Below are 16,962 nucleotides of genomic sequence, written 5' to 3' on the forward strand. Positions count from 1 at the left end.
TGTTCGTTTATTATCATTATTTAACAAACTATTATTATTATTATTTAAAAAACTTCTATTAATATTATTATTATTATAATTTCAAGTTTAAAAGAAACGTAATCTGTATAATTGTAAACGTTTTAATGTTAAATAAATACTGCGCGCGCCCGATTCGAGGGGAGTGATGCGGGCTGGAGGCCGGCGAGCGCGTTCACGGGTCTGCGCACGCGCGTTTGAGCAAGGGGAGGGAGGTAAACAAGATGGCGGCAGCCTTGAAGCAGCAGCAGCTGTGAAGAACAGATGCGAGAAAATAAACGGATGAAGAGCAGAACGGGAATATTAGCGTGAGTTCCCGCCCGTCGTCGAGCTGTGCCGATGAGAGCAGCTTCAGGTCAGTGTGTTCTTCGGTTATTCTCTGAGTGTGTGTGTGTGTGTGTGTGTGTGTGTTAGCCGCCGCCGCCGCCGCTAACCTGCCGATTAAACTCTGTTTTCCATCGACACAAACATCGCGTTTGTCCCTCAGATCCCTCACAAACACGTCAGATCACACGCACGAGCCCGGCCCGGTGCGCGAGGGTTTGATTTCCCGCATTATCCGCAGTACATGATCAGATGATCGATCAATAATCGATCAAACATCTGATGCTTCATTCTGTTTACCTCACAACGCGTCACTGAGGAAGAGCATTTCCGCCACACAAGGACACAATCATGTTCTGAAATCATAATTATGACTAAATCGTAGTGATAATTTCTACTTGTAGTGTGTCATAGAGATGATTTAGTATGCCATAATGTCGACTTTTTTATGTCAGACCCAAAACAAATGCTAATTTATGACTCGGTATGTCATAATTATCACTTGATATGTAATAATTTTAAGTTTTTATATCATAAGTTCGACTTTTATCTCATACGTACAACTTTTTATGTAACAATTATGATTTTTATGTCATGAATGATTAAGATTTATTATATGTGGCAGATATGGACTGAGTTTGGTGGATATTATTTCTGGATTGTGTGTTTATTTCTCTCTTTTATTATCAATACTCAATCAAAACAGTTCATATGTGTTGTCAGATATGATTATCATAATGTTCATATACGGCGGTTTAGCATATCCAGTTATTAGTGTAATATAATGTATAAAATAATATAATTCCGTGATTTTCAATCCTTTAAATTCCAGGGAGCCCCAAATATGATCATCTTTGTGCAAGGGACCCCTAAAAATTAAAAGGCATGCATATATATAATATTATTATTATTTTATAATGCATATTATAAATAAGATATTATTTGAAGAATATTTCATTTATATTATTACCATTGTCTATATATTAACACTATTCTGGACTGTTTTATGTATTTAAATCAATCAATTTGATTTATTCTAGTCGGTTTATTTTAGTTATTTTTCATCTTATTGAAATGTATTCATTTTTTCAGTCAAGGTTTATGCATTTATTTATTTCCTTATTTAGATAAATTATATACTGTTATCAAATGTAGTTTTTTTTTATCTCATTTTTACAGTTTTTTCCACTCTTGCGGACCCCAGTTTGAAAACTCCTGATATAATTCATATGTTTGTCAGAAAATGTGCTTGTTTTTTTTTTCTCAATTGAAGATAAAGGGCCAGTTCAGCCAGAGATGAAGATCAGCCCATGATCAGCTCATCCTCTGAGTGAGACATTCATCTATTAGAAGACAATCTGAGATAAATTAGAGAATATCCTGACTCTTCCCAGCTTTATAATGGCAGTGACGGGTCCATTGAGTTTGAAGCCCATACAAGAGCATCCATCATCATAAAAGTGCATCCATCCATCATAAAAGTGCATCCACCCACTTTTATGATGGACAAATGCACTTTTATGATGGATAGATGCACTTTTATGATGGACAGATGCACTTTTATGATGGATGGATGCACTTTTATGATGGATGGATGCACTTTTATGATGGACAGATGCACTTTTATGATGGATAGATGCACTTTTATGATGGACAGATGCACTTTTATGATGGATAGATGCACTTTTATGATGGACAAATGCACTTTTATGATGGATAGATGCACTTTTATGATGGACAGATGCACTTTTATGATGGATAGATGCACTTTTATGATGGATAGATGCACTTTTATGATGGATGGATGCTCTTTTATGATGGACAGATGCACTTTTATGATGGATAGATGCACTTTTATGATGGATGGATGCACTTTTATGATGGATGGATGCTCTTTTATGATGGATGGATGCACTTTTATGATGGATGGATGCTCTTTTATGATGGACAGATGCACTTTTATGATGGATAGATGCACTTTTATGATGGATGGATGCACTTTTATGATGGATGGATGCACTTTTATGATGGACAGATGCACTTTTATGATGGATGGATGCACTTTTATGATGGATGGATGCACTTTTATGATGGATAGATGCACTTTTATGATGGATAGATGCACTTTTATGATGGACAGATGCACTTTTATGATGGATGGATGCACTTTTATGATGGATGGATGCACTTTTATGATGGATAGATGCACTTTTATGATGGATAGATGCACTTTTATGATGGATGGATGCACTTTTATGATGGATAGATGCACTTTTATGATGGATGGATGCACTTTTATGATGGACAGATGCACTTTTATGATGGATAGATGCACTTTTATGATGGATGGATGCACTTTTATGATGGATGGATGCACTTTTATGATGGACAGATGCACTTTTATGATGGATGGATGCACTTTTATGATGGATGGATGCACTTTTATGATGGATAGATGCACTTTTATGATGGATGGATGCACTTTTATGATGGATAGATGCACTTTTATGATGGACAGATGCACTTTTATGATGGATGGATGCACTTTTATGACGGATGGATGCACTTTTATGATGGATGGATGCACTTTTATGATGGATGGATGCACTTTTATGATGGACGGATGCACTTTTATGATGGATGGATGCACTTTTATGATGGATGGATGCACTTTTATGACGGATAGATGCACTTTTATGACGGATGGATGCACTTTTATGACGGATGGATGCACTTTTATGACGGATAGATGCACTTTTATGATGGATGGATGCACTTTTATGACGGATGGATGCACTTTTATGATGGATAGATGCACTTTTATGACGGATGGATGCACTTTTATGATGGATGGATGCACTTTTATGATGGATAGATGCACTTTTATGACGGATGGATGCACTTTTATGATGGATAGATGCACTTTTATGATGGATGGATGCACTTTTATGACGGATGGATGCACTTTTATGATGGATAGATGCACTTTTATGACGGATGGATGCACTTTTATGACGGATGGATGCACTTTTATGATGGATAGATGCACTTTTATGATGGATGGATGCTCTTTTCAAAATCTCGTTCCTCATTTACTGCCATTATAAAGCTGGGAAGAGCCAGGATATTATCTAATATAACTCAGATTGTGTCCGGCTGACAGAAGAATGTCACACACAGCTAGGATGAGCTGAGGGGAGAGTAAATCATGGGATAATTTTCACCGCATTACACACACACACACACACACACACACACACACACACACACACACACACACACACACACACACACACACACACACACACACACACACACACAGTGTATGTATGAGTAATTTGACCTTGATGCCTGTCTCACCCCTTCATCATAAGCAGATTGTGAGTGTTTTTGATGAATCTTTCATCTTCTTTCTCTTTCTTACAGGTATTTATTGTGGATCTCGGACATGGATTTCCCGTAATGCTGAAGTGACATCGCTAATCCTCTCTCCGGATCGCAGCGCACCGAAGAGCGAGTGTGTTCCTCTGGATCGGGCCCTTCGTGTTGAGATGTCCAGAGGTCCAGACGCCGGAGAATAAAGGAAGCCGTAAAGCACTGGTTTAGAGTTGAGCGATGCTGCGGTTTAACAGGCATTTACGGCTGATGTTATTCCACTGACGCTCTTCCCCAATCAGAACTGCTCCTGCCTCCAGAACCAGCGTTCCCGCCAGCGATTGGGAAAGGGCGGAGAAGATGAGCGTGGGTGGAGAGCTCCAGCATCTGGAGTACCTGACGGAGAACGAGCTGATGGGGATGGACACCTTCATCCACCGCATCGACTCCACCGAGGTCATCTACCAGCCCCGCCGCAAGCGGGCCAAGCTCATCGGGAAGTACCTGATGGGAGATCTGCTGGGAGAGGGCTCCTACGGGAAGGTCAAGGAGATGCTGGACTCCGAGACTCTGTGCCGCAGAGCCGTCAAGATCCTGAAGAAGAAGAAGCTCCGGAGGATTCCCAACGGAGAGGCCAATGTCAAGAAGTAAGAGTTGGCTTTGTAGCGGCACCATGAGCATGGGGCGTTCACTTCTGACCCAGATTCATGTCCAACGCACGGTCAAGTCCAACATGCCCAGGACGTTTCTAAAAATGTCCAACATTCTCAGGAAGTTTCTAAAAATGTCCAACATTCTCAGGAAGTTTCTAAAAATGTCCAAGATTTCCAGGAAGTTTTCAAAATTGTCCAAAATTTTTCTAGAAAGTTTTCAAAAATGTCCAGAAAGTTTCCAAAAATGTTCAACATTCTTAGAAAGTTTCCAAAAATGTCCAAGATTTCCAGGAAGTTTTCAAAATTGTCCAAAATTTTTCTAGAAAGTTTCCAAAAATGTCCAACATTCCCAGGAAGTTTCAAAAAATGTCCAAAACTTCCAGGAAGTTTCCAAAAATGTCCAACATTCCCAGAAAGTTTCAAAAAATGTCCAAGATTTCCAGGAAATTTCCAAAATTGTCCAAAAATTTTCTAGAAAGTTTTCATAAATGTCCAAGATTTCCAGAAAGTTTCTAAAAATGTACAAGATTTCCAGAAAGTTTCTAAAAATGTACAAGATTTCCAGAAAGTTTCTAAAATTTTTCTAGGAAGTTTTCAAAAATGGCCCAACAGTCCCAGGAAGTTTCCAAAAAATTCCAAGATTTCCAGGAAGTTTCCAAAATTGTCCAAAATTTTTCTACAAAGTTTTCAAAAATGTCCAGAAAGTTTCTAAAAATGTCCAAGATTTCCAGAAAGTTTCTAAAAATGTCCAAAACTTCCAGGAAGTTTCCAAAAATGGCCCAAATTTTCTGAAATTTTCCAAAAATGGCCAAAAAATTCAGAAAGTTTCCAAACATATCCTCAAAAATGCCCAAAAAATTCAGAAAGTTTCCAAACATATCCTCAAAAATGCCCAAAATTTCCAGAAAGTTTGCAAAAATGTCCATAATTTTCAGAAACTTTCCAAACATATCCTCAAAAATGTCCAAGATTTCCAGAAAGTTTCTAAAAAAGGCCAAAAATGTCCTGATTGACAACATTTCCAGAAACCGTGGTGCAAACTTGTCACCTTTGGGTCAAAAACAGGTGGTCATTGTGAGGGCGAATCACCTCAGGCCGTCTGAAGTCATTAATGTGAAGTGGGCACGAATACTTGCATGCGATTGTAAGCGGTAAGTGGTGTAAAATCAAGAGCTCATTTCTCATTTGCACGAGACCATTTCTGACTGCAGTCAGAGACGCTACACATCTGAAATACATTAGTTATATTTGCCGCTTTATTGGACTCTATATACACACACACTTATGTGTCAAAATGCCCATCTTTGCAAGTATCCTCGTAAACGCAGTCATTTATGTCTTAAATGAAAGTAAACTGATAAAGAAAACACTAGTGTTTCAGTATAACATCTTGTGTTTTTGTCATCTTTTTCACTCCTGGTGAGTTTGCACCCCTGGAAAGTTTCAAAAAATGTCCAACATTTTTCTAGAAAATTTTCAAAAATGCCCAGAATGTCCAGAAAGTTTCCGTAATTCCCAGAAAGTTTCCAAAAATGTATAACATTTCAAGGGAGTTTCTTAAAATGTCCAAAATGTTTCTAGAAAGTTTCCAAAAATGTTTCTAGAAAGTTTCCAAAAATGTCCAAAATGTTTCTAGAAAGTTTCTAAAAATGTTTCTAGAAAGTTTCCAAAAATATCCAAAAATGTTTCTAGAAAGTTTCCAAAAATGTCCAAAATGTTTCTAGAAAGTTTTCAAAAATGCCCAAAATGTCCAGAAAGTTTTCAAAATTCCCAGAAAGTTTCCTAAAATGTCCAAAATATTTCTAGAAAGTTTTCAAAAATGGCCAAAAATTCCAGAAAGTTTCCATAATTCCCAGAAAGTTTCCAAAAATGTATAACATTTCAAGGGAGTTTCTTAAAATGTCCAAAATGTTTCCAAAAATATCCAAAAATGTTTCTAGAAAGTTTCCAAAAATGTCCAAAATGTTTCTAGAAAGTTTTCAAAAATGTCCAAAAATTCCAGAAAGTTTCCATAATTCCCAGAAAGTTTCCAAAAATGTATAACATTTCAAGGGAGTTTCTTAAAATGTCCAAAATGTTTCCAGAAAGTTTCCAAAAATGTCCAAAATGTTTCTAGAAAGTTTCCAAAAATGTCCAAAATGTTTCTAGAAAGTTTCCAAAAATGTCCAAAATGTTTCTAGAAAGTTTCCAAAAATATCCAAAAATGTTTCTAGAAAGTTTCCAAAAATGTCCAAAATGTTTCTAGAAAGTTTTCAAAAATGGCCAAAAATTCCAGAAAGTTTACAAACATATCCTCAAAAATGTCCAAAATATTCAGAAACTTTAAAAACATATCCTCAAAAATGTCAATTTCCAGGAAGTTTCTAAAAATGTCCCAAATTAAAAAATGTCCAGAATTGTCAGAAAGTTTCTAGAAATTTCCAGAATTTTTTCAAAAATGTCCAACATTTTCCAAAACTTTCCAAACATATCCAGTTTTCAAAAATGCCCCAAATGTCCAAAATCTGCAAGCCTAATATCGATTAGATCAGGTATTTCAGCATGTTCTGTCTTTCATCATTCCTCCTCATGTTCATGTGTATTTGCTGCTGTAACTGGTAGTAAAGAGGAAGAGATGAACTCCCCATTATGACGAAACGTTTGCTATGAAGTATTTCCTACTAAAGCAAGGCGACTCTAGTGGGAGTGGCCTCAGATGGCATCATGCCCAGTGCATTATGGGTGTTGAAGTTTTCCTACCTCTTTAGTTTTCTCAGTAGTTATGTGGTTTCCTGTGCTCTGAAATATCCTCATCTTGCTGTTTAATCACACAGAGCAGTTCAATTAATTAAACTAATGTGCAGTGAAGCCTCGGGCTCGTCTTTAAATAGACCAGAGCTTTGGGACCGGCTTCAAAACCCTCGCATGCCAGGACACGTGTGTTTGGGCTTTCGGCCATCTTAGTTGGAGCTTGAAAGTACGTCTGTTAGAGCAGCTGAATAACACCTCATTAATGATTGATATAAACACTAAATATACTGATATGATACAGTCTTTACCACACAGGAGCATTACTTCTGTCTTAATCTGAGTGAATCACACTGGATTAACGTTATAACACCGATATAAACACTGATGGGTTCTGGTAGTGATCCGAATAGAGCAGATCAACTTTAGACTTGATGCTTCAAATAATGATTGTACTAATTACATCATTACCCCAGTAGGTGGAGACAAGACACATGAGTGGGTCATTTAATGATTCGTTCAAAAACACTGATTCATCTAGTAATTAAACATTTATGAGCGAGTCATTGAATCATTCATTCAAGAGATTTGTTCAAAAACGCTGATTCATCCAGTAATGAAACATTTATGAGTGAGTCATTGAATCATTCTTTCAAGAGATTTGTTCAAAAACGCTGATTCATCCAGTAATGAAACATTTATGAGTGAGTCATTGATTCATTCATTCAAGAGATTTGTTCAAAAACGCTGATTCATCCAGTAATGAAACATTTATGAGTGAGTCATTGAATCATTCTTTCAAGAGATTTGTTCAAAAACGCTGATTCATCCAGTAATGAAACATTTATGAGTGAGTCATTGAATCATTCTTTCAAGAGATTTGTTCAAAAACGCTGATTCATCCAGTAATGAAACATTTATGAGTGAGTCATTGAATCATTCTTTCAAGAGATTTGTTCAAAAACGCTGATTCATCCAGTAATGAAACATTTATGAGTGAGTCATTGAATCATTCTTTCAAGAGATTTGTTCAAAAACGCTGATTCATCCAGTAATGAAACATTTATGAGTGAGTCATTGAATCATTCATTCAAGAGATTTGTTCAAAAACGCTGATTCATCCAGTAATGAAACATTTATGAGTGAGTCATTGAATCATTCTTTCAAGAGATTTGTTCAAAAACGCTGATTCATCCAGTAATGAAACATTTATGAGTGAGTCATTGAATCATTCATTCAAGAGATTTGTTCAAAAACGCTGATTCATCCAGTAATGAAACACTTATGAGGGAGTCATTGATTCATTCATTCAAGAGATTTGTTCAAAAACGCTGATTCATCCAGTAATGAAACATTTATGAGTGAGTCATTGAATCATTCTTTCAAGAGATTTGTTCAAAAACGCTGATTCATCCAGTAATGAAACATTTATGAGTGAGTCATTGATTCATTCATTCAAGAGATTTGTTCAAAAACGCTGATTCATCCAGTAATGAAACATTTATGAGTGAGTCATTGAATCATTCTTTCAAGAGATTTGTTCAAAAACGCTGATTCATCCAGTAATGAAACATTTATGAGTGAGTCATTGAATCATTCTTTCAAGAGATTTGTTCAAAAACGCTGATTCATCCAGTAATGAAACATTTATGAGTGAGTCATTGAATCATTCTTTCAAGAGATTTGTTCAAAAACGCTGATTCATCCAGTAATGAAACATTTATGAGTGAGTCATTGAATCATTCTTTCAAGAGATTTGTTCAAAAACGCTGATTCATCCAGTAATGAAACATTTATGAGTGAGTCATTGAATCATTCATTCAAGAGATTTGTTCAAAAACGCTGATTCATCCAGTAATGAAACATTTATGAGTGAGTCATTGAATCATTCTTTCAAGAGATTTGTTCAAAAACGCTGATTCATCCAGTAATGAAACATTTATGAGTGAGTCATTGAATCATTCTTTCAAGAGATTTGTTCAAAAACGCTGATTCATCCAGTAATGAAACATTTATGAGTGAGTCATTGATTCATTCATTCAAGAGATTTGTTCAAAAACGCTGATTCATCCAGTAATGAAACATTTATGAGTGAGTCATTGAATCATTCTTTCAAGAGATTTGTTCAAAAACGCTGATTCATCCAGTAATGAAACATTTATGAGTGAGTCATTGAATCATTCTTTCAAGAGATTTGTTCAAAAACGCTGATTCATCCAGTAATGAAACATTTATGAGTGAGTCATTGAATCATTCTTTCAAGAGATTTGTTCAAAAACGCTGATTCATCCAGTAATGAAAGACTTATGAGGGAGTCGTTAAATCATTCATTCAAGAGATTCATTCAAAAACGCTGATTCATCCAGTAATGAAACACTTATGAGGGAGTCGTTAAATCATTCATTCAAGAGATTCATTCAAAAACGCTGATTCATCCAGTAATGAAACACTTATGAGGGAGTCGTTAAATCATTCATTCAAGAGATTTGTTCAAAAACACTGATTCATCCAGTAATGAAACATTTATGAGTGAGTCATTGAATCATTCATTCAAGAGATTTGTTCAAAAACGCTGATTCATCCAGTAATGAAACATTTATGAGTGAGTCATTGAATCATTCACTCAAGAGATTTGTTCAAAAACGCTGATTCATCCAGTAATGAAACATTTATGAGTGAGTCATTGAATCATTCATTCAAGAGATTTGTTCAAAAACGCTGATTCATCCAGTAATGAAACATTTATGAGTGAGTCATTGAATCATTCATTCAAGAGATTTGTTCAAAAACGCTGATTCATCCAGTAATGAAACATTTATGAGTGAGTCATTGAATCATTCATTCAAGAGATTTGTTCAAAAACGCTGATTCATCCAGTAATGAAACAAGGAAAGTCTTTGAGTGAGTCATTGAATCATTCATTCAAGAGATTTGTTCAAAAACACTGATTCATCCAGTAATTAAACATTTATGAGTGAGTCATTGAATCATTCATTCAAGAGATTTGTTCAAAAACACTGATTCATCCAGTAATTAAACATTTATGAGTCATTGAATCATTCATTCAAGAGATTTGTTAAAAAACGCTGATTCATCCAGTAATGAAACATTTATGAGTGAGTCATTCAATCATTCATTCAAGAGATTTGTTCAAAAACGCTGATTCATCCAGTAATGAAACATTTATGAGTGAGTCATTGAATCATTCATTCAAGAGATTTGTTCAAAAACGCTGATTCATCCAGTAATGAAACATTTATGAGTGAGTCATTGAATCATTCACTCAAGATATTTGTTCAAAAACGCTGATTCATCCAGTAATGAAACATTTATGAGTGAGTCATTGAATCATTCATTCAAGAGATTTGTTCAAAAACACTGATTCATCCAGTAATTAAACATTTATGAGTGAGTCATTGAATCATTCACTCAAGATATTTGTTCAAAAACGCTGATTCATCCAGTAATGAAACATTTATGAGTGAGTCATTGAATCATTCATTCAAGAGATTTGTTCAAAAACGCTGATTCATCCAGTAATGAAACATTTATGAGTGAGTCATTCAATTATTCATTCAAGAGATTTGTTCAAAAACGCTGATTCATCCAGTAATGAAACATTTATGAGTGAGTCATTGAATCATTCATTCAAGAGATTTGTTCAAAAACGCTGATTCATCCAGTAATGAAACATTTATGAGTGAGTCATTGAATCATTCATTCAAGAGATTTGTTCAAAAACACTGATTCATCCAGTAATGAAACATTTATGAGTGAGTCATTGAATCATTCATTCAAGAGATTTGTTCAAAAACGCTGATTGATCCAGTAATGAAACATTTATGAGTGAGTCATTGAATCATTCATTCAAGAGATTTGTTCAAAAACGCTGATTCATCCAGTAATGAAACAAGGAAAGTCTTTGAGTGAGTCATTGAATCATTCATTCAAGAGATTTGTTAAAAAACGCTGATTCATCCAGTAATGAAACATTTATGAGTGAGTCATTCAATCATTCATTCAAGAGATTTGTTCAAAAACGCTGATTCATCCAGTAATGAAACATTTATGAGTGAGTCATTGAATCATTCATTCAAGAGATTTGTTCAAAAACACTGATTCATCCAGTAATGAAACATTTATGAGTGAGTCATTGAATCATTCATTCAAGAGATTTGTTCAAAAACGCTGATTCATCCAGTAATGAAACATTTATGAGTGAGTCATTGAATCATTCATTCAAGAGATTTGTTCAAAAACGCTGATTCATCCAGTAATGAAACCTTTATGAGTGAGTCATTGAATCATTCATTCAAGAGATTTGTTCAAAAACGCTGATTGATCCAGTAATGAAACATTTATGAGTGAGTCATTGAATCATTCATTCAAGATATTTGTTCAAAAACGCTGATTCATCCAGTAATGAAACAAGGAAAGTCTTTGAGTGAGTCATTGAATCATTCATTCAAGAGATTTGTTCAAAAACACTGATTCATCCAGTAATTAAACATTTATGAGTGAGTCATTGAATCATTCATTCAAGAGATTTGTTCAAAAACGCTGATTCATCCAGTAATGAAACCTTTATGAGTGAGTCATTGAATCATTCATTCAAGAGATTTGTTCAAAAACGCTGATTCATCCAGTAATGAAACAAGGAAAGTCTTTGAGTGAGTCATTGAATCATTCATTCAAGAGATTTGTTCAAAAACACTGATTCATCCAGTAATTAAACATTTATGAGTCATTGAATCATTCATTCAAGAGATTTGTTAAAAAACGCTGATTCATCCAGTAATGAAACATTTATGAGAGTCATTCAATCATTCATTCAAGAGATTTGTTCAAAAACGCTGATTCATCCAGTAATGGAACATTTATGAGTGAGTCATTGAATCGTTCATTCAAGAGATTTGTTCAAAAACGCTGATTCATCCAGTAATGGAACATTTATGAGTGAGTCATTGAATCGTTCATTCAAGAGATTTGTTCAAAAGCGCTGATTCATCCAGTAATGAAACATTTATGAGTGAGTCATTGAATCGTTCATTCAAGAGATTTGTTCAAAAGCGCTGATTCATCCAGTAATGAAACATTTATGAGTGAGTCATTGAATCGTTCATTCAAGAGATTTGTTCAAAAGCGCTGATTCATCCAGTAATGAAACATTTATGAGTGAGTCATTGAATCATTCACTCAAGATATTTGTTCAAAAACGCTGATTCATCCAGTAATGAAACAAGTGAAGTCTTTATGAGTACAGAATATTTACATTTACACTTTAAAAATTAGGTTTTTGCACATTACTGTTGTTAAAGGTCCCATGGCATTAAATTTTCATTTTATGAGGTATTTCAACATTAATATGAGTTCCCCTAGCCTGAATATTGTCCCCAAGTGGATAGAAATGTTGATCGGTGTAAACCCGAGTTCTGGCTGTCTTTCTCTGCCTTTGCGAAAATGACAGGCCAGACGAGCCAATCCTGAAGTCTCCTGGTTTGACGTCCAAGCAGGAACGGTTTCCTCCCTTTCCTCCGCCCAGAGAATCTGGCACGCCCATGCAAACGCTAGAGATCATTAACGTTACTTGTGAACGAGTGAACTGGCAGTTTCTCAGTGTTTGGATGTACAGATGAAAACAGAAGTCTTTCTTCAGTTCCTTCTGATCTGTGATCATTGATTTCTTATGTGTAGCTTATTATTTATTATTCGTGCACACGGAGCGGCTTCTCTCCCGACAGACAGAACAGTGTTTTCGTGTTTTCTATCTTGTGAGTCAGTGTTTTTGTACGTCCTCGTCGCGTCTATCTGTTCTTAAATGTGCATACAGTCTTTTCTGTTTAACATCAGCAGTCACATCTTTAGAGATAAACCTCACACACGCCGAAGCTCGGCCTCCAACATCCCCGACCCCCAGTACTGCATCTGGCCCACAGCGGAGGCACCAAACGCGGCGTGAGATTAAGCAGAAGGGGGGTAAGCGTGAGGGTATCCGGCTAGGCTAGCCAGCTTTCCCCACAATAAACTGGATTACATTCGATTACTGCTGTTGTGTCTTTGTTTGCGCTGTGTAACGTTACTCAATGCGCGTCAATGACGCTATTCATATGATTGGAACATATCTAGAAATAATGCTATACTCAACACTTACTTACTCGTTCATCTCGCTATAATGATACATTGCATGTGTTACAAAGTTGGTAGAATAATGATGAAGAGGACTCGGTGTGACTGGGACTCGTGTTTATTCAGAACTCTCAGATACAAACACAATAAACTCGCGCTGACTGACAGCGCTCTCATAACTCAGTAGTTACTATAAATAACTTTGTTAGCAATCGCTTCGTCTCCGTGATGTCCGGTTCGCGAACGAATCATTCTTTTGAACCGGTTCTTTTTAGTGAACCGAATCAGTTCACCAAATCGGACTGAATCGTTCTAAACGGTTCGCGTCTCGAGTCAGCGCTGATCCATAATTTACTAAAGTTACTAACTTTCTGACATGAGTGACAGCCCCTCCGACTAGAAATAAACTAATAACCTGAAGTATATGCTAGTAACTACAACAGTTCACCCTGAACTGAGACATGCTGAGAGAACTGATGAGAAGTGAACTCAGGTCCATCCGTATCTCTGGCAGACTCGTGCCTGCTCATGCCTCGTTAAACCACGCCCCCTCCGCTCATTTAAAATGCAAAGATGTCAGCCAATCACAACAGTGGGCGTTTTTCCTGAAGTCTCACAGCAGACACGCCTCTTGAAGCAGGGCATTCAGCCACAGGGCAAACAGCAGTATAGAAAAAATGCCTTTTATTTCTAAATTATGACATTTCATGATGTAAAAATCATACTAATAATATAAGTACACCTCAGAAAACACTATAAAATAATAGAAAAATGCCATGCCATGGGACCTTTAATAAAAGTTACTTTTATCTGCATATCAACTAAAGCTCAGAGCTTCACTGCTAAATTCCAATAAGCAAACATGTAATATTATTAGTAACTGCACTTATTAACAAAACAACGTGAAATAATAGTAGTTTAATGATTAAATGAACGTCACTGCTCTGGAGTCCCGTTAACGCAACTTCAGTATTAAAGAGAAAAATAGTGCAGACACGAGTACTATGGGCTTGTTTTAGATGAGTTCTAGTGTGTGCAGTTTCATTCTGCCGACAGAACCTCTGTGTGTGTGTGTGTGTGTGTGTGTGTGTGTGTGAGAATCAAACGAGTTTTGAGGTGGCTTTATCCAATGTTCTGGAAATGTATGCAAATTAACACATATTTAAGTAGATAATGCCTTATTTACATATTCAACCATGACCTTTTAGCAAACTTGTAATACTGGGATTCGTACTGTAATCAATCCACTGGATAACTGTGGTCATGTGTGTTAATGTCTCGTCACCCGCAGGCCTTCACTCTTTCTGAGGTGGGAAGCCGTTCCGCATGTTTTCTCCTGCGCTGTGGTTGGTTGTTGTCCAAGTGGGTCAGATGGCTGATAAACACATGCACATGCACTAGTGTGTGTTTGCATCAGCCCAAGGCTATTTTAGTCGTGTGGAAACACGGCCCGCCTCTCTCTCTCTCTTTCCTCATACCGGGCTCATCTCAAACTTTCAGTAAGGTCAGAAGTCACGGTTTGTCTGAATGTTCACTCACACTCCGGATAGTTAAAGGTCCCATGGCATGAAATTTTCATTTTATGAGGTTTTTCAACATTAATATGAGTTCCCCTAGCCTGAATATTGTCCCCAAGTGGATAGAAATGGTGATCGGTGTAAAACCGAGTTCTGGCTGTCTTTCTCTGCCTTTGAGAAAATGACAGCCCAGACGAGCCAATCCTGAAGTCTCCTGTTATGACATCAGAGCAGGAACGGTTTCCTCCCTTTCCTCCGCCCAGAGAATCTGCCTCGCCCATGCAAACGCTCCAGAGATCATTACTTGTGAACGAGTGAACACTGGCAGTTTCTCAGTGTTTGGATGTACAAATGAAAACAGAAGTCTTTTTTCAGTTCCTTCTGATCTGTGATCAGTGATTTCTTATGTGTAGCTAATTATTTATTATTCGTGCACACACTGCGGCTTCTCTCTCTCGACAGACAGAACGGTGTTTTCTATCTTGTGAGTCAGTGTTTTTGTACGTCCTCGTCGCGTCTATCTGTTCTAAAATGTGCATACAGTCGTTTCTGCTCAACATAGAGAGCCACAGCTTTAGAGATAAACCTCACACACACCGAAGCTCGGGCTGACCGGTCGGCCTCCAACATCCCCGACCCCCAGTACTGCATCTGGCCCACAGCGGAGGTAAGATAAAGCAGGCGTGAGATTAAGCAGAAGGGGGGTAAGCGTGAGGGTATCCGGCTAGGCTAGCCAGCTTTCCCCACAATAAACTGGATTACATTCGATTACTGCTGTTGTGTCTTTGTTTGCGCTGTGTACTCAATGCGCGTCACTGAGGCTTTTCATATGATAGGAACATGTCTAAGAATAATGCTATTATCAACACTTACTCGTAACTCGTTCGTCTCGACAGCTGTAATGATACTTTGCATGTGTTACAAAGTTGGTAGAATAATGATGAAGAGGACTCGGTGTGACTGGGACTCGTGTTTATTCAGAACTCTCAAATACAAACACAATAAACTCGCGCTGACTGACAGCGCTCTCATAACTCAGTAGTTACTATAAATAACTTTGTTAGCAATCGCTCCGTCTCCGTGATGTCCGGTTCGCGAACGAATCATTCTTTTGAACCGGTTCTTTTTAGTGAACCGACTCAGTTCACCAAATTGGACTGAATCGTTCTAAACGGTTCGCGTCTCCAGTCAGCGCTGATCCATAATTTACTAAAGTTACTAACTTTCTGACAGTCCCTCCGACTAGAAATAAACTAATAACCTGAAGTATATGCTGTAACTACAACAGCACTGAACTGAGACTGACAGAACTGATGTGAAGTGAACTCAGGTCCATCCGTCTCTCTGGCAGCAGCTCGTGCCTGCTCGCCCCCTCCGCTCATTTAAAATGCAAAGATGTCAGCCAATCACAACAGTGGGCGTTTTTACTGAAGTCTCACAGCAGACACGCCTCTTGAAGCAGGGCTTTCAGCCAGAGGACAAACATCAGTATTGAAAAAATGCCTTTTATTTCTAAATTATGACATTTTATGATGTAAAAATCATACTAACAATATAAGTACACCTCAGAAAACATTATAAAATAATAGAAAAATGCCATGCCATGGGACCTTTAAAGGCGCAGTTAGCAATTTCTGAGAAACGCTGCTGATATTTGAAATCACCAAAACAAACACCCCCCTAAAAAGGGGGGGGGGGGGGGGGGGGCAAACTACTCGATTAGCCGACAAAAATAATCGACCAGCGACATGAGTAATCGGCAAATGGGCAACCAGTCACTCGATTAACTGATAAATAATCGGCGCGCAAAACAGAGGTGACAAACCGCTAGATTAAACGGCAAAAGTAATCGACCGCTGACATGATTAATCAGCAAACGGACAACCAAGCACTCGATTAACAGCATAAATAAGCGCCTCACAAAACGTAGGTGACAAACTACTCGATCAAACGGCAAAAATAATCGACTGACGACATGGTTAATCGGCAAATGGACAACCAAGCACTCGATTAACAGCACAAATAATCGGCTCACAAAGCGGAGGTGGCAAACAACCCGATTAAATTACAAAAATAATCGACTGACGACATGGTTAATCAGCAAATGGACAACCAAGCACTCGATTAACCGCACAAATAATCAGCTTGCAAAGTGGAGGTGGCAAACAGACCGATTAAATGGCAAAAATAATCGGCTGGCGACATGGTTAATCGGCAAATGG

General features: G+C 37.3%; 1 protein-coding gene across 2 annotated transcripts in view; it reads left to right on the plus strand.

Annotated features, from left to right (window-relative positions):
• The first annotated feature begins 170 nt into the window (after positions 1 to 170).
• Positions 171 to 16,962, plus strand: part of stk11 (serine/threonine kinase 11) — a 40,730-nt gene continuing 23,938 nt past the window's right edge. Inside the window, exons 1-3 of one of the 2 annotated variants that reach the window (XM_079819727.1) lie at positions 204 to 373; positions 3,769 to 3,949; positions 4,038 to 4,364. In XM_079819727.1, the coding sequence (XP_079675853.1) occupies positions 4,078 to 4,364 (287 nt within the window). In that variant the 5' untranslated portion in view covers positions 204 to 373; positions 3,769 to 3,949; positions 4,038 to 4,077. Of the gene's footprint in view, positions 374 to 3,768; positions 4,365 to 16,962 lie in introns of both variants that reach the window. The other variant, XM_079819726.1, reaches the window with a different exon arrangement.

This window comes from Gobio gobio (assembly GCF_949357685.1).
Source record: "Gobio gobio genome assembly, chromosome: 6".
NCBI lineage: Eukaryota > Metazoa > Chordata > Actinopteri > Cypriniformes > Gobionidae > Gobio > Gobio gobio.